General features: G+C 47.9%; 2 protein-coding genes across 4 annotated transcripts in view; both read left to right on the plus strand.

The window, feature by feature from the left end:
- Positions 1-14,265, plus strand: part of WNT5B (Wnt family member 5B) — a 62,462-nt gene extending 48,197 nt beyond the window's left edge. The window contains exons 3-5 of the mRNA XM_072343240.1: positions 36-283; positions 5,996-6,288; positions 12,821-14,265. Of these exons, the coding sequence (XP_072199341.1) occupies positions 36-283; positions 5,996-6,288; positions 12,821-13,279 (1,000 nt within the window). The 3' untranslated portion in view covers positions 13,280-14,265. The remainder of the gene's footprint in view (positions 1-35; positions 284-5,995; positions 6,289-12,820) is intronic.
- Positions 14,266-20,954: 6,689 nt separating this feature from the next.
- Positions 20,955-23,465, plus strand: part of ADIPOR2 (adiponectin receptor 2) — a 40,878-nt gene continuing 38,367 nt past the window's right edge. Inside the window, exon 1 of one of the 3 annotated variants that reach the window (XM_072343919.1) lies at positions 20,955-21,093. The gene's annotated coding sequence lies outside the window, so the exon portion shown is untranslated. Of the gene's footprint in view, positions 21,094-21,122; positions 21,144-23,465 lie in introns of those variants that run through there. The other 2 variants (XM_072343926.1, XM_072343927.1) reach the window with 2 other exon arrangements.

Here is a 23,465-nt window from a genome sequence, read left to right on the forward strand (position 1 = left end):
GGACCGCAACCTCTGTGGGACGTTTCTCCGTGCAGGTCGTTGGCCATGAACCCCATCCAGAGGCCGGAGATGTACATCATTGGCGCACAGCCCGTGTGCAGCCAGCTGCCGGGGCTGTCCCCGGGGCAGCGCAAGCTGTGCCAGCTGTACCAGGAGCACATGGTGTTCATCGGCGAGGGGGCCCGCAGCGCCATCAAGGAATGCCAGTACCAGTTCCGGCAGCGCAGGTGGAACTGCAGCACGGTGGACAACACCTCCGTCTTCGGCCGGGTCATGAAAATAGGTAGGAGCTGCGTTCTGCTTTAAAAACATGCATGGAAGCGATGTGCCCTGGTGGGATGCCCTTAGCTTGTCCATTCCCCCGTGCGCAGGTGCTGCTCACGCTGAGCCACCGCTGGAGCCAGGGAGGTGGGACACGGGCTGCTTTTGTTTGTGCGCTGGTTTGGAGCTGGGAACAATGGACCTACATTATCATTCGCAGCATCTGGAGTGCCCTTGGACAGGGAGTGTGGCCCTGAGATGCGGGAAATACGGGCTCCCCCCCCTTTGGGATCGGCCCCCTCCTCCCTTCTCTGCTGTTTTCTGTGTAAACCGAAGGGATTTTTATAATTCCTGCCCCTGCTGGCTGTGCGGGGCGCATTGGCAGGCCATCGCTGCACTTGAATTGAGGTGTGACCTGGCTGCATTGTCCCGGCTCCTTTTGAAATGCAATCATCTGATGGCAAGAAACTGAGAAATCCGGGCTGGGTTTGATGTGTCCGACAGTCAGGACAATAAAGAAAAGGTGTTAAAACAGCCTCTCACACACACTCACACACATGCACATACTCAAGCCTCTGTGAGGAGGGGTTCTGTGTCCCACCCGCACAGCTGACGCTGAAGAATCCAGGGCCAGCTACTTCTCAGCTCTAGGGTCAGGGAGAGCACTTAATAAGGGAGGGAGAACGGTTTCCTGCAGCCTTGGCTGCCCCCAGCATCTCTTAATGCCATGACATAGGCTCGCTCAGAAAGCTTCAGAGCTTTAATGTCAAGGCAAAAGGGGCGCTGGGGTGATCGCTTCCATTCAATCCTGAAATTCTTATGTGTCTCTCTGGAGAATTTCAGGGATTTTCCTCCATGTCAGTCCCTAACCCAGCCCATTAGAGCCATTCCCAAGCCCAGCCTTGCTGCCCATCTGTCCCGCTCACACCCCAACAAATCCCCTCTTCCCCAGGATGCGCCTTTGGGAAACGCCGTTTCCTGACACATACTTTCAACTGCTGACACGCATCCAAGGCATCTGTGCATCCTTCATCAATCGCTGTTTGATAGCAAGGGTGGTGTCCAGATGAGGCAGTGTGCAATCCCAGGTTGTCAGTAGGGCTTGTGCTTCGGGGTATGAAAACTGCAACTCAGCCAGAGGGAATGGACAGCAAATACCCGTCTGGTGTCCCTCCCTCCCGTGTAATTTAATGTCCCAGAGAATGAGGAAACATGCAGGTTCCCAGAGAGATCCTAATGACCCCACAAGGGTGTATGGAAAGAGGTTAAAGTGGGAGTGGTTTTGATGAGGACAGAGGTGGTGTGAGTATGCACTGCTTGTGTCCCGTGGTCCCGCTGCTGTTTGGTTTGTGCTGGGGAATGTCCAGGAGGGACCAGCTGGTGTCTGTAGCTGCCCACCATTTAAGAGCCTGTCCAAGCAGAGACCTCTTCTATCCTTTAGATCCCTGTTCTAAGGGAGTGTGTTCAGCAGTGGTGTTGGTTCTCCACAGCAAGGAGATGGACACCAGAGGCAGTCTGGAGGGTTTCTGAAGAATCATAGCTGATGTCTATGTGTGTGATAAGTTGCTGTGGAGAGGGATGCTGCCTCTCCTCCTCCCTCTTGGCTCTACCTTCTGATTTTACTTCTGCTGACTTTATAGTGAGATGCTAAGATAAGAAAACAAACCCCTTAATCTCACAGGTCACGTCAACTATAAAGCCATTCTTCCCCAGGTTCATGCTGTGTGCCTGTCTCCTGTTCTCAGCCCCTAAACCCAATCCTGGACCACAGCCCTATCCCTGCACGTGGTGCCAATGGAATGAGAAGGGTCTGGAGACTGGAATATCTGCAGAGGCATGCCAGGGAGATGTGGAGAGGGGGAAGGAGATAAGGAGGGCCCAGAAGGTGTGCGGTGTGCCAGCAACCCGAGGCTGCCCACCCACCGCTGCAGGCATGGCATATGCTACGTGACTTCCTGAGCTGCCTTAGATTATTTGAGGGGAGGAGAACCTACCCTGGCCAAATCCAAAGCCTGGGGGAAATTCAGGAGAGCGTTCACTCAGAAACCTGGAAGGTTGGTTTGCTTCTCGCCTCGCAGCGCTTGGCTCAGCGCAGGAGTGGGAGAGCCGCTTGGTCTGTGTTCAGTCGCTGTGCCTTCATTCTGTGTGTGCTAGCAAGGCAGTGCAGCTCAGCAAGACAGGGATTTGCAGGGGAATCGGTAGCACTGAAGTCGTTTTAATGTTGATTCTTCCTAGTGTTTCTGTTATCGTGAGAATCACCCTTAGCTTCTGAATGTAATTCCTGGCTTGTTCAGCAACTGTATCTGCTGACGTACAAAATTCATCCTTCTGAAGATGCCTCTTGTCCTGTCAAGAGAGATTTTAGATGGCATGTGTACGTACTCATACCTTATATACAGATATATTCCTTATTTCGGTGTTTATGTAGAAGAGAGCAGAGCACCCAAGAAGTCCATGTTGGCATTTCCCTGGGGGAGGAAGGAATACACAGCCTGTCATCTCCCGCAGAGAAAACAGCAATGGGTGAGGGGGACTTCCAGGACAGTCAGTCCTCTTTGGAGCCATAGATCTTATCTCTTCTGCCTTTTCAAATGCAAAAAGGAGAAAAGGAGTCATAAAAAGACAAGAACAAAGAGAAATACTTTTCCCAGAGACAGGAACACTTCAGAGAAATGCTTTTTTTTTTTTTTTTTTTTTTCCCTTTAGTCTTTTGAAGCTCCAGCTTTTCCATTAGAAAAAGTCAGAGTAACACACTTCCTTCTCTTTTGCTTCATTCTCCCGGCTGGGGTCGGTTCTCCTGTTTCCCTCTTTCAGCTCCGGGAGGCCTGATGCCCAGCAGGCAAAGTCGGGCTGGGGGGGTAGGGCCCACACAGCCCCAGAATGTCAACAGCAGAATGACAGGCACCCACCCGCAGGACACGGGTTTAGGGACGAACCCAGCACTGAGGTGATGCTGTAGTATGTAGTGAGGACTCAGGTAGGTTCAGAGAAGATGGGCTGACATCCTGATGTTTTCTCAAGTCTGGAAGCATGTTAGAAGAGCAGAAATAGGAGACCAATCGAAGGTTGTGTAAGCTCACAGCTACCGGCTATCAATTTGCTTTCTGTTAGCAAGGGGTTTCATGCACACATCTGATTCTGCCTCCCAAATCTAACTTGCATCAGTTTAGCACCATGGTTTGTTCTGCTTCACGTACAGCCAGGAAGAAAAACTCTTGCTGCTTGTTGCAAACTCTCCCATCACCATCCCAAACTTCTTGTGCAGATCCAGGAACTGCCACTATCCTGGGCTCCTTTTGCGGATGTGAGAACTGCACACGAGTTGAGTGCCGCTCCATCTGAAACGCGTGGGTGCTTAAACAGGGACAGTGAAAGTGCAAAGCCAGCCTGCCACACCGCAGGAACTGCAGCCAGCCTTCGGGATCCTAAGCACCCGCAGTCATGCGGCCACTGCTGAGCAAGCTGCAGCCCCAGGAGGTCCTGTCCCCGTGTGTGTTTCCATCGCTCCCAGTACCAGGAGTGTGGCTCCCACAGGGCACTGAACAGGAAGGCTGCTCTGTCTGCAGGGCTCCCACCACACGGGCACAGTGGTAAAGCTGCACAGTGGACCATTGCTTTAAAACTAGCCATGCCATGTAAAAAGCTGGATTAGTTACTGCAAAAGGACCACAACTGCCCTACGGGCTGGTGTCAGCTGAATTACCTTGACTGGGAGTCACTCCTCTTTGCCTCTCAGTCTGGGAAAGTTCTTGGGGCATAGTCCTCTTCCTTATGACTCCCTTGCATGCTGAATCCTGCAGCATTTTATCATTCTTTGTGCATATGGCAGGAGCCCTTAGTGAACAGCCTTCATTTAGTGGGAAAAAGAAAATGAATCCCAAGTTGCTCTACAAGGTGGGTGCCATTCACAGCCTCGCCTTTGTCTTGGGTCATTACCACTAAGCTGGTGATAAGCCGCTATTAATTGCAGAGTGTTGGCACATGCAAATTGGAACAAGAGCATACCAAAGGCATCGGCTGGGTCCTGCTGAGGGAGCTGGCGCTGAGCATGGTGACAAACTGCTCCTGGGGCACCTGCCCTGTGGGAACATACTAATTTATTGGGGAGCATCTGAAGGTCAGCTCTTGCTGGGGTGCACCATTTATGGCCCACCAGCATCAGACTGCTTATTCCATGATAGCACAGGTGTGGATTCCCCCCCGCCACCACCTTACAGAGCCATGGCAATTCACAACATTTGGCCCATGCTGCAGTGTTATGGCTGCACTGGTGCCTGGCTCTGGCTGCAGTGAACCTGTGCCAGTAGCAGAGAGCAGGAGATCTGGAGCAGCTGCTGGGATGCATCCTGAGCAGGGCTGTCTCATGAGTGTGCAAGCAGAAAGGCATAGAATCATAGAATCATTTGCATTGGAAGGGACACTTAAAGGCTACCTGTTCCAACTCCCCTGCAGTGAACAGGGACACCCACAGGTAGATCAGGTTGCTCAGAGACCTGTTCAGCATGACCTTGATTATCTCCAGGGATGGGGCATCCACCAGCTCTCTGGGCTTTACTGAATCTTTTTGTTTATTGTTGTGGAAAAATGGTTTCCTACAGTTTATCTTGAACCAAGTCTCAGCTGACCACATTTAACCAAAATGAAATTGGTTGTGCTCCTTAAATACACTTGTCCCAGTTGAAGTGGAGCACTTCTAGACTGGTATCTGGTGATACGAAGTGCTCCCCTTGCACAGCCCCAGCCTCGCTGGTTGTTCTCAATGGCTTTTGGCAGGTTGGTGGCATCAGCTGTATTTTCAGCAAATAAATAACCTGGTTCCTCCAGGTTAAAAACAGAGCATCAAGGGCCATAGAAATGATCCCAGGGACGGAACACTTCCCTTCCAAGGACAGGCTGAGAGAGCTGGGGCTGTTCAGCCTGCAGAACAGGAGACTGCAAGGTGACCTGAGAGTGGCCTTTTTCATATCTGAAGGGGTCTATAAGAAAGAAAGGACCAACTCTTCAGCAGAATCTGTTCTGACAGGACGAGGGGAAATGGTTTCTGCCTAAAAGAGGGAAGATTTAGATTGGATATAAGGAAGAAGTATTTTACACTAAGGGTGATGAGGCACTGGAGCAGGTTGTCCAGAGAGGTGGTGGATGCCCCATCCCTGGAGACACCCAAGGTCAGGCTGGGTGGGGCTCTGAGCAACCTGATGTACCTGTGGGTGTCCCTGTTCACTGCAGGGGGGTTGGACCAGATGGCCTTTAAAGGTCCCTTCCAACTCAAAATGATTCTAAGGGTTGACCTAAAGTAGAGAGGGAAAGAAGGCTGAGCAGCCCCTGCCTGTGGCGTTTCTGTTTCTTTTGGGTAAGGTTTAGCATTTCCAGAGCTCTTAACTGGGCAAACATAAGAGTAATAAAAATAATAGACCCTGTGGAACAGCACTACATACTCATGACAGACACTTTCTTCCAGGCTGTATCAGAAATCTCAGCCCCTTTCTTGGTGAGTGTCAGACTCAGGTTTGGTTTTGCTCCCGGTCACACAGAAACTGCCAGCACTGGGCAGGCAATTATTTGGGGCTGTTACTGTGGAGAGAAAACACTAAAGGGATGCCAGCCTGTGTTAGGGCATTTCTCCCTTCACCAGAGCAAGCCGGTTCTTTTACACTTGACCAAACAGTTAATTCTGTACACTGTTTGATAAAAGAGCTTCATCTGTCATTAATTTGCTTCTCGCATTCTCCTGCAGGTAGCCGAGAGACTGCTTTCACCTATGCCGTCAGCGCCGCTGGGGTGGTGAACGCCATCAGCCGTGCCTGCCGCGAAGGAGAGCTGTCCAGCTGTGGCTGCAGCCGCACAGCCAGGCCCAAGGACTTGCCTCGAGACTGGCTGTGGGGCGGCTGTGGGGATAACGTGGAGTATGGGTACCGTTTTGCCAAGGAGTTTGTGGATGCCAAGGAGAGGGAGAAGAACTACGTGAGAGGTTCCGAGGAGCAGGCTCGCATGCTGATGAACCTGCAGAACAACGAGGCTGGGCGCAGGGTAAGAGGAACACTGACACTTTCCAGCTGAGAGCTCTGGGACTCAGTGGGTTTTTGTTTGAGTTGTTTTGCTTTAAATTTTCATTTGTTTTGCTTGGGAGGGTGGAGAATCTGCATCTACTTAGAAAGGACAAGCATCCCTCATGGAATAGCGATGTAAAAGTGACGTCTTCACTGCATTACATAGTTTGAACATCTTGTATGTCTGGAGTCACAAATTTGGATTACTACAAATAAGAGTCCTTTGTATAACAGGGAGTGTATGTTACCAGCCTTTTTAACAGCTTGTCCTGTTGCCTTGAGAGAACCAGGGATAGAAAATGGTCGTTTGAGGGATGGCTGAGCTTCAGTAACATCTGAATTCGAAGATCAAGTTAAAAGACAGTTTGCAGCGTGGCTAAAACATCACCACGACTTACTATTGCTGTTGCATGTGATGCATGTTGCATCAAAACTGAGTTGCGATTTCGAATGATGGCATGGTTTTTGATGGAGGAAATTTGTGTCTTCCTTAGGGATACAGCTAAAACCAGTTCTGTGCTTCCTACTACAAGTGCACTAAGTTGTTTGAACTGTGCTTGGAGTGCTGCAGTGCTTGCTCTTCTGCAGACAAGACCCCCGAGGCAATTTCTTTGTCTCCAGTTAGCTCAGGACTTAGACAAAAGCTTTCCTGAGGGCCCGGCAAAAGACAATGTTATTTCAAGGTTGTTTCTGGTAGACTCTGTAGAACAGATGGCCACAGAAAATAACCTTAGATTAGGTGAACACAAGTCGTTTAGATTAAATTGAATGGAAGTATAAACCGGTGTGTAATTAAGTTCGTGGATTTCAAAGAACAAACTGATAAAGTAAGGGAGCCAGTTAGTAAACTCAGCCGAGGAACTTGGTGTGGAGGAGGTCTGGAACTTTTTCAAGTCAAAGATGCTAAAGCCATTACAGTTCTGCATGCCAAGCAAGAGGAAAAAGCTTGTAGGAAGAATATCCAGACCTCACTGAATGAATTACTACCAGAAAGAAGCTGTTAGGAATAGACCGAGAGCCTACGAAGAATGGAAAAAAAGAACTGATAGCAAATAAATAACAAAAAACTCTGTCTTAGAGGTCAAGAAGTGTAAAGATGAACTGTGAGAACAGTGAAAAGTCAAGCTGAGTCAGACCTTGCAAACGGTAGTAACAGAAACAGCATAAGTTACTCTTTTTTTTTTTTTGAATCTTAGTAGATTGAAAGAGATTGGAAGAAAGGAGCTGCTGTTTAGTGAGGATGGGGCTGAGTTTAAAGACAGAGTAGTTTTGCTCCCCAGAGTAAGTGAGTGTTTTACCTGGAGCTTTGAGTCAGAACGAGGCATTGCTCTTGGTAAGGGCTACTGTATGTCTGCTGCATGACAGAGAGGTCTTTTTCTGTCCTCAGTACTTCTGCCTAGAGAAGTCAGTGTTCTCAATGTAGAATTGTAAATCCTCCTGAGACTGTGCTTTCTGGGGGCAGCCAGGCAGAGTGCCCTGGGGAAAGGCATTGGCGATGCTCCTGGCACCCCATAGAAGTGAGAAAGGCAGGAGGAGGCAGCTCTTCTCAGATAGGCAGGGGAAGAGGGGCTGAACGGCAAGTACTGACATTCAGAGCCAGCAGACTCAGGATGGGTGGGATTGTTCAGGAGGCTGCTGACAGAGAGGTGTTTGGGATTGGGTTGAATGGGCTGGATGATCTCCAGAGGTCTTTTCCAACCCCTAAGATTCTGTGATTCACATGGGAGTCAAGCAGTAGTAGCAAAGGGCTGGGAGAATGGAGGGCTTTAGAGTAAATGGGACTGGAGTGTCAGGGTGGATTGGATAGATGAAGGGGTAGTGAGGAGTGTAGATGCTGGGATCAGGAAAGGAGGTGAATATGAATGGATCTAGCCTGAGCTAACTCTGAAGTGACTTTGCTATGAGTTTTGGTGTTGTCTGGCCAGTACAAGGCAGCCTTTCCTCACAGGTCTTGGAAATGTTAACATGTTGAAGTGGCAGCAAAGGGAACCAAAAGTGATCACTACCAAAGTGGAAGCAAAAATTGGGAAACTTAAGGCCCTCAAGACACATGGAGAGTCCTTTTAGTGCCCTGGCATTCTGAAAGAGCTGGCACCTGGTAGCACAGGCAGAGTGACCTTGGTAGTGTTTACAGGAGGACATCTCACATTTCTTGAATATTGATCATGCAGTCATTTAGAATATCATTGATTTACTGAAAGGCAAAATAGATTCAATAGGTAAATGATAGCTAAATGACTTAGCTAAACTTCTGTGACATAATTCATATATTTCCCACATGAAAACACTTGGTTAGATTGGAAAAGATAAAGGATACAGTGACTGTGAGATGGATAAGAAACTGATTCAAGACAGGGTGTCAGTAAGTTGTGAGAAAAGATGCATATTGATCTTGGGAAGGCTTAATTAGCAGACTTCTTCAAGGACTTGCCTCAAGACCAACACTTAATATTTCGCTTCTTAACCTTGGCACAAGAGTTAGGAGTGGGGTGATGAAATTTGCTGATTATGCAGAGGTGGCAGATATTACGAATACGGAGAAGAAACTAATTTCACATTGAACAAAACTGCATTGAAACAACCATTTCAAGGTCCTGCATGAAAAACATTTTTGCTCATTAGGAAACTAGAAAGGAGTTGTGTGCAGCTGTCAGCTGTAGGTGACAGCAGATGCAGTGTGTCTCCTAAGGTGGCAAGTACCCTGCAACATAAGAAGGAAAGTCTTTTTGTAAAACATGGGGGAATAGTAATGCCATTGTATTAAGCTCTTGTAAGGCCCCAAAATATTGTGTGCTCTCATATTCCCAAGTAAAATGACCCCAGACTAGAGAAGGGTTGTTGTGCTTGACCCATGGGATAGGAATCTTTTCTTAAGAAAGCAGGCTGGAACAGCTTGCCATGTTTAGCCTAGCAGAGTGAAAGCTGAGAGAGGATATGACTGATGTCTACGTTAGTGGGAGAAATAATAGCGAAGGAAAAGTACTTTTTAAGCAAAAGGCCAATTTGGCACAAGAGCAAATGGGCATAAAGTGAATACGCTTAGGCTGGAAATTAGAAAAAGATATTTTATCATTGGAATAGTGATCAGAATAATGGTGCCTGAAAACCTAATGGCTTTAAAAAGGGCACTCAATACATTTAAGAAAAGCGTTACTTGAAGTAGTGCCTACAATAGCAAGAGATTGTACTTAATAACCAAGGAGGTCCCAGCTAGTCCTGCATTCCTGAATGTTTTCACTTCTGAGATTCTGGTTTTGCAAAGAAGAAGGTGCATATGTAACTCCATATTCCTGAAAATGCTGCTGCAGGAAAGGAGTAGTGGAAGGGGATGTGGCGGTGAGCACTGCTAAGTGACCACCAACTGCTGTCCCTTGTGCAGCCTTGCTCCCGCTTCCCAGCCTGTGTTTGAATGGATGATGTTTCTGATTTCCAGGCAGGTTTTTGGCAGGTGTTCCCACTCAGTTTCTTCTAGGTGAGACTGTCTTCTAATACCCTGTGGAGCTCTGAGGGCAGGAGGGAGGATTGTCCCTGCTCTCAGCACTTCTCATGAGGAGCTGAAGGGGCCAGGAAGGAAGCAGAGTCCTTTTATCTTTCAAGGCACTTCTGACCCCATCACCCCTTCACTCCACGTCACAGTCCGTGTGGTAATGCTCCTGGCTTTATTGCCCTTGTTTGTTTGTCTTTGGCTGTTATCTCAATATGCTCTTTCCTTCCATCTGTCTCTTTTTTCCAGTTGGTCTCCATTACCCTCTCTTCTTTCTCCCATTCCTTATCTGTCGCCCTTGTCTGGCGGGCTGTAGTGGTCAGTCCTTCTGCACTATTTACCCAGTCGGCATATGGCAGGCCTCAGTCATCAGTCACTCAAGCCAGTGCCAGGAGAGCCTGGAAGGGGGTCTGGCTAATTGACCACATAGGAATTCCCCATTAATTCTCTTCCTGTTCCCATTCTTGCAAGAAAAGAATTGGAAGAGAACTTGGGCTTATGGGAAGGGGCCTTAAGCCTTTCCATTAAACACGTTTTCAACCTGCTTAAGTGGTGTGGCCATCAATCAGACCCTGCTTTCAGAAGTGTACATGGGGTCTGTTATTCTTTACCTTGACCCTCGCCCAGTCAGAAAGGAGCCCTCCAATTTCCTCTATGTTCTCCCCATCCAGGCAGCCAAGGGGAAAGGGGAGTTAGAGGCTGAAGCCGGGGTTACCTCAGCAGGATGTCGCTGGTGGGGGCTGAGCGGCGCCATGCTTACCTGTGGTAACTGGTAGCGCTCACATTCCCCCCGCATGGCCATCACCCACACGGGCCAGATGTTTTGAGCATCAGTTGCTTAAAGCCAAGTCGGAGTGAACTCAGCCCCATGACATTCGCTGAGAGAGATCGGGTTGCAGTGTTTTTCTAAAGGAACAAAGCCTAGGATTAGGAAGAATCATAATACTTTATAAAAACGTATGCAAGGGCAAAGGAGGCACGAGTGGCCTGGGATTTGGCGGAACCATAACCAAAAAGTGCTAACTAAAGCTCATAATGAGCAGAACTGGCAATGTAGTGAGGATATAGTAAGTGTTTGGAGCTTGGAAAATTCAGCTGTAGCTCTGTCTGGTTGTTGTGCAGCAGGAGTCCTTAAGTAGCAGTGTGGTTGGTCCTCTACACTTACCCTTCAAGCCAAGACGACCGCTTAACTCCCAGCCTGTAGCTGGTACCCTGCACTGTGAGCACTCGCCTCCACAAATTGAGCTCCAAGGAGCAGAACTAAAGCTCCTCTGTTTTCAGGACTCAGCCCATTGATTTCTTGGGAGCTGAGTTGGCCTCCGTGTGATTTAGCCATTAAACCCAATTGAATCTTTGCTAGCTGTGAGAAGCACTAGGTGTTTGTTAGAGCAGGAGCCGACACTTGCTTTAGGAGAACTCTGACCTCTCCCTGCTAGTCCGCAGTGCAGTCATACGCAGAAGGCTTTGTTTGCTGGATCGCCTTAATCGCTTGTTTCTTGGCAAGCGAATGTGGAGAGCTGAGAAACTTTCTTTGTCAATGAGTGAGGCAGGAAAGGAACCTCAGACTTGGTCTGCTTTCTTCAGCAGAAAGCCTGTCTGGAAGATGTATCGCTGACTTCTTCAAAACATCCTATTTTTTCTCACGTTCCTTGATCTCCCCACCCCAGCTGCAGCTGGTGGTAATTCTGCAGCCGATGCCAAATAGCTCTGTTTGGCATGTGGGATTTGGCAGAGGCAATGCCTTGCGAACGTGCAAGAGGCAAGATGGCCATGAGAGAGCAGATGTCAGCCTCATATGTAAAACGCAAAGAGCTCTGCAAGTCAAATGCTGTACACTTGGTAGCTCTGACTGAACGCGGATGCCAGCCCTTCACTTTGTAAACTCTGAGTTCCTGTTAGCGCTGACAGGGTCTCACATAGCCAGCAGTTTGGTACCTGCATCTGAAATTAATGGAAAGAACAAACCCGACCTGCACTTGAAGGCTTGTTTTTGTCTTGTTTTGTTTTCATTGGTTTTGAGCTATGTTATTCTAAAATGTTGTTCAGTTTCTCTCTCTCCTCCCAGCTAGTGCAGGGAGGAGGAGAGTGAGGGCTGTACTTGCTCTATTGAGGGTTTTACACCCATTGGCATACATTCTCCTGACCATTTGTTCATTTTGGTGTCCTTCCTTGCAGTACAAGGTGCTGTACTTTCAGGGACGTGATGCAACTTAAGCCTCTCTTAGACTTCTGAAAAGGGAACTCAGTATCTCAGAGAAGACAATACTAGAAAGCGTGTTTGCTTTTTGAAGCGTATGTCCTTCTGCTTTGCGCCAGTGATTTTAGTGCAGTGGAGTATATGGACACGAGATGGCGCAAATTTGCAGCTAGGGCTTACTTATCTGCTGTTCTGGGAGACTGGTAATGCATGGAAGAGATGTGGACGGCTCTGACAGTTTGAAGGTGTTCACCTTCCACACCGTGGCTACCATCTCCGCTCCTTGTTCTCTGAGATCCCTCTGGAGACTGCAGGGAACGAGATCCTCGGCAGAGAGAGAAGGGAAAGGCATGGGTTCATATATTTATTCCAAAAGGACGCAGGTCTATTCCTAGAGCGATAGCATCAGTTCCTGTTTTAGTTGGCAGGAAATGAGCAGGTTTCCAGGTGTTCCCTTGTATCAACTGTGAAGGGAAAAATATGCAGTAGGGTGGTCCATGGGGCATGGGGAATTTCCAGAAGTACAAGGATAGGGCTCTTCCTCATGGTCTTTCTTGTTCCTGACCGTGCCATCAAGTCAGCAGCCTGCTGGAGGAAAAGAAGGTGGGGTGAGGGAAGCCATGCTTAGCAGCAGTGTGACCAGAAATATTTAGGGAATCGGCTTGCAGTTGGAAGAAGAGGAGATTTTTATCTGTTCTGAAGGATGAAACAGCAGAAAAGGGGGTATGATCAAAGCTGTTACGAAAATGTGGTTGTGGATTCATTATACCAAATGCCAGCTGCTGGGTTAGTGAGAATGCTGCATTGCTGACCATGCTCCTTTCCCCGCAGGCCGTGTACAAGCTGGCGGATGTGGCCTGCAAGTGCCACGGCGTGTCAGGCTCCTGCAGCCTCAAGACGTGCTGGCTGCAGCTGGCAGACTTCCGTAAGGTGGGCGACCTGCTGAAGGAGAAGTACGACAGCGCGGCCGCCATGCGGATCAGTCGCAAAGGCAAGCTGGAGCTTGTGAACAACCGCTTCAACATGCCCACACAGGAGGACCTGGTCTACGTCGACCCCAGCCCGGACTATTGCCTGCGCAATGAGACCACCGGCTCGCTGGGCACACAGGGCCGCCTGTGCAACAAGACCTCAGAGGGCATGGATGGGTGTGAGCTGATGTGCTGTGGACGGGGCTACGACCAGTTCAAGAGCGTTCAGGTGGAGCGTTGCCACTGCAAGTTCCATTGGTGCTGTTACGTCAAGTGTAAAAAGTGCACAGAGATCGTTGACCAGTACGTCTGTAAATGAAAAAGAGCCGCCAAAGCAACAAATCTATATTATATAAATCTATATAAATATATTTTATATTTGTATAAATAAACAGATGATGATAATAATTAAAGAAGCTTATTTAAGAGACATTTTGGTTTTGAGATTTCCCCCGTCAAGCTGGCTGCATTGTCATCTCTCCCCTTCTGCCGGGGAGTTTGTGTGTGCATCTCCCCTCGGAGGCTCCACGCAGGGTGAAGATGCCACAGAGGTGCTGACAGAGTGAACCCCCCGCACGCACACACGCACATACACACACCCACACACATAGACCATTTCACAACAGAAACCGAATCGGCAGCAAGGAGAAGGGTAGGTGCTCCCTTCTGTTTCAGCATTGCATCTCAGCGTTTTGCATTGTTCCTGGACATCTGAAATCACAGCCAGGCGTGGCAGAGTCCTGGTTGTCCCAAGTGTCAAGCCCTGTCACCCCACTAAACACCAGTGGGGATTTTGGAACCAAATCTTGATCTCTCTAAAGGGTTTTGTCACACGAAAGGGAAAGTTACCAAGGCTCGTGCACAAGAACACAGCTTAAACTCCACAGTCGTGTAAAGCGTTCCTGGATGCTGCAAAGCCCACAGCATGACAGCGGAAGGTCTGCATGCCGCTGTGAGGAGGGAAAGTGAGACCTGTGGCTGGGAGTCCAAGTGAAGCCAGCACCCAGCTCCTCCGTGCCGCCAGGACACAGGGGAAGGCTGTCCAGCTCAGTCTACGTGGCAGCATACAAGAGAGAGAAGAACTTCTCCTTTTAATCCCATGCTGAAACTTGTCATTGTAGAAGAAAAGTTGCCAATGCCAGGGACGTTTGCAAAGGAGACATACTTCATATTCTGCCAGAAGTTTTGCGTACACCACTGCATAAGCGCTCCTGATGCTGCTGCCATCTTTCCTCTTTGGAGTGGGTGCAGGTGGTCACCTTGCTTGGCTCTGTTGAATCCTCCTCACCACCGTCTCAGATGTATAGTTTCTCTTTAATATTAAACACCCCTCAATTAAATCTCTTTCCCTCTGTTGCTTGTGTATATGTGTGGTTTTGTTTTATTACATTTTGGGGCTCTTTATTTTGCTACTTTGTATTTCACAGACTGGGGGCCTTGCTCTTCCCCAGCATAAGCTAAACACAGGTAAGTCTGCTCCCAGACTTTGTTCTCCGCTCAAAATTTTTTGTGCACTTTTTATTGTTATATAAGCATATAATAAAATTATACCAGGGCAGAAGCAGTCACCGATGCCTGCTACCCAGTCTTACCGCTTTGGAGTCCAATTCATAAAGCAGGGAACAAATGCCGTTTCTAGCACAAGACGTTTCCTGTGCCTCCTGGCATCTGCAGAGCTCGTTTGCAGTCAGAGAACAATCAGGAGAGGCCAGTCCCGAAAATACAAGGCTTTGTTAATATACATCCTCTTTCTTACAGGCATTCCAAGGGGGTTTTTAACTTGTATATTTAAAAAAATGCACAAAATATGCCAATAAACAAAGAGGCAGTCGCGAAGATTATTGTTGTTTTTTTATTAAACCTCTGTTTCTTATAAAGCATTGCACTTTTACAGATCCCGCCATTTCAACCACCAGAGAAGAATTTCTATGTACCTTTCATACTTCAAATATTTGAGGACTCCAGAAAAGCAGAAGGAAGAAAAATTATGTTTCATAATTAGGAGCCGTTGTTTTTTTAAACCAACGTGTCCAGTTTTTAATTTTATTTTTTTTACTCCGACAGGCCATATATTTGCTGGCATCCCAGAATGCAGTTTCTTGGAATATAAACAGTGGCCTAGATTTATTTTATTATATAAAATCCAAAGCCAGTGGTATTGTGATTCAAAGTAACGGAAATAGTTTTCCATGCATGGAAAAAATGTGAGTGCAATGGCCTGATCCAACTCCCATTAAACTTCAGTGGGAGCTGGACTGAGCCCAAGATCAGATCAAATGTGTGAGCTATTCACTCCTGGGATACTATATGTTTCTAGCCCAGTAATAAAACTTGTTCTACCTTGGATACATCTAAAAAGACCATTCCTCCCACCGTCCTCACTTCGTGTTCTTGTCCATCCTCATTGCATCAGTCCTTGAAGGTGTCAGCTATTTGTATACGGCACCCTCAGGCATTGTTAACATGTCTAATAATTCCAAATGATTTCACTTGGCCTTCCCAATAAAGACCACACATTTAAGGGAGTCCCAGCTCTCCTCGCCGTTTGGCACCACAGTTAATTCTGTGGGTGTAAACAACTTCAGGAGAGGAAAAGTTGGCATTGTTAGGGGCTGCTATTCATTTAGGTGTCCCTGGGTACATCCTTCTCTTTCCACCCAAAATTTTGTCTGGATGGAAATACGATGATTTTGGCTATTTGTCCCAGAACTCTGGACAGCCTGCGTGGAGCCAGTAGTTCCTACTGGACTGGACTGGGACCATAGAGATGGGAGAGAAGTGACTATTCTTTCCCTCCCTCTTTATTCTTCTCTTTTTTTTTTTACCAGACTAGGTTTCAGCCTTCTCATCTATATGATAGTTTTGTGTCCAAAAATGTGACTCCACTATGCACTAGCTTAAAACTTCATGTCTATGGTGCCCACACATCAGAGAACCAGCCCCCTCAGTGTGACATTAATTATAAAATAAGTCGGAACGTGGCAAGTTCAGTTTGATGCAAAGCCAAAGAAAAACAGTAAAGTAGCAGAACTGCTTCTTCACTGTGAAAGTTCAAAAATGATGTATTTAAAGCTGTGTCTTGTTAGGTACACAAAGTTGTAGAGGCATGTGGGGAAAGGGAGCTGAGCTTCATTCTGAGCTCTGCCAATGACCTGTTCTTCAGCCTTCAAGTTACTTCATTGTAATCTCCAGTCTCCTACATAAAACAAAGAACAGAATACCTCCTTTTTCTGACAAATAGTGGTGGTTTGGGGGCACAGCAGGAGCCTGGATGAGGAAAGGCTGTTCTACAAAACAGAGGTAAAACATAGAACTTGTTTTTGTGGCCATTGAATATCATGTGTAGTGAGAGTAAGGCTGAGGGGTAGTAGCCTGGTTTCTGAATCAAATACCTGCCCACTTTAATTCTGTTTGCAGTTTCATATGGATAAGATATTCACACAATGCGCTATTTTATAGCATGTGCTGGTTAACTGACTGCCACATTCCAACCCTGAAGTTGCTGCACTTCAAAGCTGATAGAAATGACCACCCGTAAGTCATGTAAAACTAAAATATTTTGGAGTTAAAGGCACTACGCAAACACGCGGTTATTGCAAGTCACTGAACATCAGCTCCTAAACGGAGCAGAACAGGATGCTAATCTGTCATCATTTTCCAACTGGTTGGTAATATATAAGTTATAAAGTGAATGAATGAGGCCTTAGTACACTCTGCTGCAAAGTAAGCTAAGCAACTGCTGACACCGGAACAAACCGAAACTTTGATAGTAATTACAATAAAAAAGGTAATGGCAGGGTTATGGGGAAAAATTAACAAACCTTTTAATGCCGCTGGAGTCTCAGCCACTTGCATTGTTTGGAGGTTCCTATTCTTTGTCTCCAAGAAGTCTGCGCCTACCCAAAGTTCACTGTAACTGAGAGAATGCTGCCTTTTGCAATTCAGGAAACAGCAACGTGGAACCTGACTTGTAGTTTAAGTTCACTTTATGCTGTCTACACAGACCCAAGTTTTATAGCCCTGATAAAGCACAAATGAAGCAGATCTTGTTCAGTCATATACAATCAAACATGCAAAGGTCTCTCTCTGCTCACTTGACCTGTCCTGGGAGAAACCTGGTAGGTTTGAATTACACAGCAGGAGCAATTCCTAATCACCTGTGGCTACAGAAATACAGGCAGGATTTTCATCAGCTGACACAAACGCAGAACATCTCAAGGAAAAATACCTTCCAGCAACTAAAGGGCATTTCTCAAGTATCTGTCACAAGGTTGTCCAGAACCAGCTGCTTATATGGACATTCACTTCCATTCAGCTTTTGTTTAACTACATTAACTACAGTCAGATGAAGTAGTTTCTAGAAGAAACTGTGAAATAAAGTTCACTGGATGTCATGCTCTGAAAAACCTCTTGTGCAGCAGACAGTGGGCAGATGTTACTATAATATTGCTCCCATCAAAGGGAACTCCCCTCCTCGAAGTTATACTTTAGCTACATCTAAACCATAGGTCCCAGATGTGCATGAACTTTGGTCCACAAATGTATCTTGGCCATGCCCTGACTCCTTGCCAGGGCGGTGTAGGCACTTCTTATACCCCACACAAAGGACTGATGGATGCACAGACCATCAAGCATGCAGTCTGTCTCAGCCCCAGTTGCAGTGCAGAAAGCAGGTGGCTTTGGGACTGGGCCATGTCATGAGCATGCCAGCTCTGAAGTCTAAATATAACCAGCCTCAAAGATAAGCAAAACAGATTTCTGTGGCCAACAGGACACCTACCGGAAGGGACAAAAAGAATCATGATCAGCCATTGTAAATCCCAGAATAACAGTGATAAAAACCCATTGTATAATACAATGATCACAGCATGCTCGTGCCTTCCTGTCGAATTACCCACTGTCAGACCTCTCCTGCAGGGTTACCATTCCCTCTTCTTTCTTAGCTCTGCTTAAACGACTGTTGAAATCTATTTTTTGCACTAGGATACAAAAGGTCATAACCTGTTCACAGCATTCCTTAAAGAAAGAACAGGGGAACAAACAGTAGAGTCAGGAATTCAGCCTCTATGAGCTGGGAGAAGGAGTTTCTTTATTTCTTTATTTCTTCCTAACACAGGTAAGCAGCCATAAAATGGAAACCAAAGCAAGGTTAAAGCTAGTAGAACTAGGGCTCAGTCTTCACTTGAATGAGCAGACTCTGGAAAATTTAACTGTGAATAGCCAGAATTTGCATGCCTCCACAGTGAGTCACATGGAGAAAGGGTTCGTGGGCTCTTGCCTTGTGATAAAAAAGTCCTCCTCCCTTTTCCAGAGAAAACTATCAATGTATTTAACCGCTAGATATTGTGTAAAAGCCTGGAAAAGTGGCTGGAGTGTACAGGGGACATGTGCCAAGAAAGTTATTTGGTTTTATTTCATTTGTTTGCCATCATAATGCTTTCTGTCTGTTTGTTAATTCAGACTGTGCCACCTGTCTTCTATAAAGAGCCAGTGTTTCCTTCTAAGTGGGAAAGCCAGAGCATTCTTTCCATTTCCACATGAGTAGATGTAACACTGCAGACACCATAACCACCCCTAGAAGAAACACACCCTACTTAAGCACTGATCTCTGAGCATTGCCTCAGCTCTGAGAAGCACAACGATAGTGCCCGCAGCTCTCCTTTGATGTGATGCCTTGTGATGGGAGGCCAGTTCCTCCCAAGTGCAGTTTCAGCTTGCAATGCCAGAGTCACTTAGACCAGGGCCTTTTGACCCGTGAGAAGGGCTGTGAATCTGCTGGGCAGCATAGGCATGAAGACACAAGTCCTCCAGGTGTAGTGGTGCCAGTTCTGTTGTGCACTGGCAGAGAACAGGGTTGCCTACTGGCACACCCATGGCAACACGTCTGCATAGCACATATAAAAAGAGATGCTACCAAAATGTTTCCTTGCTTCTATTATTATGTAATATTTTGGGAGAACATTAAAGCTAGGCTTACCTTTTAAAGTGATTTGTTTTTTACGCTTAAGAGAGAGCCTTGTTTTGATTTTTCCTTCCCAATAGACCGTATGTGTTGGGAGCTCTTCAGCAGTGGACAGGAAGGTACTAGGAAGCCTCTAAGACATCATACAGTTTTCTTGTGGAATCCCATTAATAGTTGGGGCTGTTCTGTCTTTACAGGAAGATATCGCTTCTGTCACCGCCTTTCATCCTCACTGCTCTGCCACTCTTGCTTCTTTCCTTGTGTCTTCCGCACTGAGGGAGTTTACAATTTGGGCCAGAGCTCGTTAATTTCTGCCTCTCTATTCTTTGTATTTCATTTATTCTTCTCACAGGGGCTGGGACTGGCAGGCTGGACCTGGGTCATGTTCAGACAACAGCCTGCCCCTGAGATGTCCTGGCAGTGACTTAGGGACCATATTGCCCAGAAGGGAGAAACATGACAATCATGTTGTTTGCCTGAATGCCACAGTTACCTCCCCACACTGTGTGTTCAGGGGGAGCCGGGTTTGATCACCCCATGGCACTGCTGTCAGCCGTCATGCTGGCTGCAGCAGTGAGCACCACCCCTCGGCATGCTGCCAGAGCACGAGATGAGCATGAGATAGGGAAGACTGCTGTAAGGAAATGCAAACAGAATGAGCAGGCAAAGGTTCACTGGAGGCCAGGGAAATAGTCAATCCCCTGCCCCCAGGCCCTGCATAGCGCTGGTGTCATAGGGTGGCAGCCATTCTGGGAAGCACAGAAGGCAGCAGCTGTTTTTGCCAGTGGAGATGAAGCAGTTTAAAGGCTTGCTGAAATGAGGCATATCATGTAAGAAAAATGTACAGGCCCTTCCTTACCCTAGGATAGTTTTATTCTGAATCACCATTTGTCTTTTGGCTGTTCCTAGAGTGCCATGTAGTTGTGTCAGTCTTTTGCAAGATTGCCGGAGCATCGTGACCAGTGCAGGAAAAGCAGGATGAGGCATTACACATTACAATGATGCCTTTCAGGGAAAACAACAACAACAAACCCAAAGCAAACAGATGTGGAGTAAAGCCAGTGTCACACGGAAAGTCACAGGCACTGTGCTGCAGCTGACTGTAGCCCAGCTTTGCTCTTGGACAGCATCAGTGTTCAGCCAGTCCCCTTCTCTGGCTGAGAAAACATCAGCTGAGGGCTTTAGAGTGGCAGCGGCTTTGCAATTCACTGTCATTATTCTGAGTCTCAATTACCGCAAGCAAATTTGCTCTCTCTTGCTCAGGAACAATAAGAGAGTTAACTAATGAGCTGCCTACTTGCACAAAGCGCAGGCCTGTATTTAGAACAAAAGCATTCGGAGAAGGAATTAAGGCAATGAATACGATATATTAATGCTCTGAACTCCAGGAATTACCTAAAAATGCCCAAGAAGTACATAACTCAATGTATATATATATATTTAAAATGAGTTGTTTGTTTAGTATGGCAGAGCACAGCTTTGCCTTTCTCTTGTTGCTGTTTTGCTTTCCAGGCTCTTGAACCAGAATAAACCACTTTAATCCCGTTTATTTAATATTTAATGAAACAGTGCTCCTGGTTTGATTTCCCTCCCCATCGGCTGAGTCCGCATCAAGTTACAGAGACAGGAAATGACAGATGAAAATGACATGTCGTTTTACCAGGCCTTTTTTGTTTGTTTACTCAAAAAGTATCTCAAATTCATTAGCTCCATTTTAGAGATGCAATACTGAAACACAGGGCAGGAAACGTTTCATCTGCCAAGCAGGGTGGAGCCGGGAGCGGGGCCTGGGTGCCATCAGCCCCAGCCGCCGCCATCCGCCCGAGCCATGGTAACAGCGCCGGCCGAGGACAAAAGCCCGCCGAAACGTCACGGCCAATCAGAGGCGGCTCCCGGCGGCGAGGGGGCGCCCCCGCCTCTCCCTACCCCGATAGGGGCCGCCTGCATCCCCCAAGAAGCATCGGGGCTGCCGGGCCGCCCCTCCTTCCGGTGCGCGGCGCGCAGGCGTGGGGGGGAGACGCCGATTGGCGGCCGCGGCCTCGTGCGATGATGACGCGTTAGGACCGGGAGGCGGTAGCGATTGCGGCAGGAGGGGGGGCGGCGCGGGGCGGCGGCGGCACCTCGCGGGCGCCAGGGCGGGCGCCGGCCGTTGCCAGGGCGCGCGTTGCCAGGTGAGCGGAGGGACCGCGGGGCTTCGGAGCGTTCTCCGCCGCGGGGTCGGGTAGGGCGCGAGGTGGGGGTGGGGAGCGGGCCTGCGGCGGGGGGCGCCGGGTCGGCGGTCGGAGCGCTGCGGGGCGGCGCTCGGAGGGGCTGAGGGAGTAGGCCTGCGGCCGCCGAGTGGGTCGGGAGTGGGGGAGCGCGTCCAGCGCTCGGCTTCAAGGAACTTGTTGCTAGTCGGGGCGGGGAGGTGGGTTCGGGCCCTGGGGTCCTCGGGTGGAGGGGGGAGAAGCATAGCGTGGTGCGTGGGGGCCCGGCCCTGCCCGCACGATGTGTGTATGGATATAAACACCGCGGCTCTCAGCAATAGGGAGCGCAGGAAATGGGCGACAGCGCGACCGCAATTCTCGTATTCCCGAGTGAGAGTTTATTCCATTAACTTTTTTACAAGTTGTTTTTCTCCGGAGGGGTGATCAGGCGCCCGTCCCCTGTGCGTTGGGGGTGATAAGAAAGATGGTGAAAGATAGTGATCAGCTGGAGGCCAAAGCTCGGTGACAGCTGCTGCTCCCAGGGAGCTCCTCAAGCAGCCTGTGGGCTTTTTTTTATCTGCTTTAACCTCCTAAGTCAGTTGATTTAGTGGCTTTAGTGGGTTAGCGTGTGTATGAGAAAGCCCTTAAAGAGAAATTGGAACTTCTTTGGTGCTAGGGCTTTGTTGCTCTGTGTATGTAGACATGTAAACATGCAGCTGCCACAGTGGAAAAGCCATAGATGTTATTCCTTATTTAAAGATCCTTCTGAGTCTTAGTCCTGGGCTGAATTCTTCAGGTGCTTGAGCTGTCCTATTGCTAACTGTGTATTCCTTAAACCTTAATGTCAGCTGTGTCCTCTGGTCACACTGTGCTGGACATGAGCTGGCGAGGTCCCAGAGCGTAACTTAAGCTCTGTGTTTGCTGCCTGGCTGCAGTCGGTGTCCAGGAGCATTGAATTCCAGGTTGTGCTTTGCCTGTGCTCTATATGGCTCTGTCCCAGAATCACCGCAGAGTCCTCTGCACAGTCCTTTTGGAGCTCCTGCTTAACGAGGCTGTTTCAAAAATGACTGACAGTCTGATGTATGTCATGGAGCAATGGGTGCAGCCGGTCGTAAAGCACTGCCTGTTCTCTTTTAATCTTTAAAAAGATGAAAATTGAATCGGTTTTTGCCTATGCAGAAGGGGAAGTGATTGTGTTTTAGGTTTTTTTTCCCTTCCTGTAGGGGTACCAGCCAGTTCTGGTTACAACTATTTTCTGCTGTTGCTCTCGCTTCATGGAGAGAATGTGTCATGTGTCATTTTCAGCTGTCCCGTGACACTTCATCCTGTGTGAACGCTGTGTGTGTTAGGGGGCAGTTTGCAGGAAGCTCGCTGTTGCGTTGGACTTGTAAAGTCGGTTGCTTAAAACAGCAGTGACTCCCTGCTCTGAGCTGACTACTAAATATTTTGAAGTAAATCTCCTGGTAAGGCTGTTGGCAGCTTCATTGTGAAAACCCTGGAGAACGGTTGCTAGTGCTGAATCAGAATGGGCAGTGGCAGAGCTAGAAGCTGCAGCCCAACTTTGGTTTGTCAAAAGAGTGCTGTAAAATGGGATGGGTGTAGGAACTTAAACTTCATGAGGCCTTCAGCCGAGCTGGACACAGGGCTTGGTGCCACCACTCCTATATGTGACATGTTGCTGGAGTAGTATTGCTGCTGCTGAACTGGTGGCCCTCTTGTATGATTGCCCAAGTGGGCAGGGAGTGGTATTTGGGGCAGCCGTGGGTGAGAGTCGGACCTGAGCCCCACTCCTGGATACAGGGTGAAAAGGCCAGGCTTGGGAAAGCTTGCACTTGCTCGAGGCGAGAGTTTGTGTTGATTTGTCATGAAGGGAAAATTAATGGGAATTGGCAGGGCATGTAATGTCAGTGATTGTAATGCTTGGGTCTCTGTTAGTATCTTTTGCTTTCTGTTGAGTATCCAAGGAGCTGTGTCAAGCTTTCCTGTAGAAAGATTCTCAACGTTAGGCTGTTCGAGTGTGAGTTTTGCAGGTTTCTGGTTGTGTAACTGTATTATCCAAGACACTGTGCTGAGAAACAAGGCTTGCATTCATTAGCCTCTGTGCATGAGGAAAATCTTGATAAGGAAACTTCGGGTGGCTGTTGGATTGTTTTGCTGTTGTGCCATCAGCGATTCAAATGCTTAAATAGAAGTAGTTCTGAAATGGAAATAGCAAATCTGAGTATTTATGATCTGAACGTCTGTCTGAGTCATTCAGTGAATTTTCTGGCAGACAGTGTGGGTAGATTTGAAAAGATGTTCTTGCACAAGATCTTGGTAGTGATGGCAGAAATGTACTTGGGACAGTGTTTAAGGGG

This window comes from Excalfactoria chinensis, chromosome 1, assembly GCF_039878825.1.
Source record: "Excalfactoria chinensis isolate bCotChi1 chromosome 1, bCotChi1.hap2, whole genome shotgun sequence".
In the NCBI taxonomy this organism is placed as follows: Eukaryota; Metazoa; Chordata; class Aves; order Galliformes; family Phasianidae; genus Excalfactoria; species Excalfactoria chinensis.